This window comes from Geospiza fortis, unplaced genomic scaffold, assembly GCF_000277835.1.
Source record: "Geospiza fortis unplaced genomic scaffold, GeoFor_1.0 scaffold261, whole genome shotgun sequence".
Taxonomy (NCBI): Eukaryota; Metazoa; Chordata; class Aves; order Passeriformes; family Thraupidae; genus Geospiza; species Geospiza fortis.
The window spans coordinates 320,501-320,928 of record NW_005054578.1 but is presented as its reverse complement, the minus strand read 5'-3'; the positions used below and the strand labels follow the sequence as shown (position 1 = coordinate 320,928).

The 428-nt window shown below is 40.7% G+C and overlaps 1 protein-coding gene across 1 annotated transcript in view; it reads left to right on the top strand.

Moving 5' to 3' along the window:
• HGS (hepatocyte growth factor-regulated tyrosine kinase substrate) overlaps window positions 1–364 on the top strand; it is a 9,285-nt gene extending 8,921 nt beyond the window's left edge. The window contains exon 21 of the mRNA XM_031064283.1: window positions 359–364. Within this exon, the coding sequence (XP_030920143.1) occupies window positions 359–364 (6 nt within the window). The remainder of the gene's footprint in view (window positions 1–358) is intronic.
• Window positions 365–428: the final 64 nt, after the last annotated feature.

The following is a 428-nucleotide window of genomic DNA, read 5'->3' as shown; positions in this document are numbered from 1 at the left end:
CAGGTCCCTCACACCGCACCCGCAGCACCGGCCAGCTGCAGCTCAAACTGAGCTCTGGCCTCTGAAACTCCCTCCCTACAGTGTATATAATGTATTTGTGCTGTAGATGCGTAGTCTTAAATTATTAAGCTTCATGCAGCATTAGAATGTGTTACTGCAATTAGTGAAAGTCAAGAAGGTAAAATGACAAGGCTTTCAGACTTTATTTTTGTTTCTTTTAATTTGCATTCATTATGCTTCAATTTTACTGTTAACCATGCTGTACAGTGTAGAAATATAACCAATTCTCCTTCCAAACGTTCCATAGAGGAAGCAATTTCTGTTCCTTCGGACATGAAATTTTTTCTATCCCGTTTAGAAATGATAAATAGTAATGGATTTATCACGGCGGCTGTTGCTTTCCCATCGGCCCGCTTTGGCCTACATCT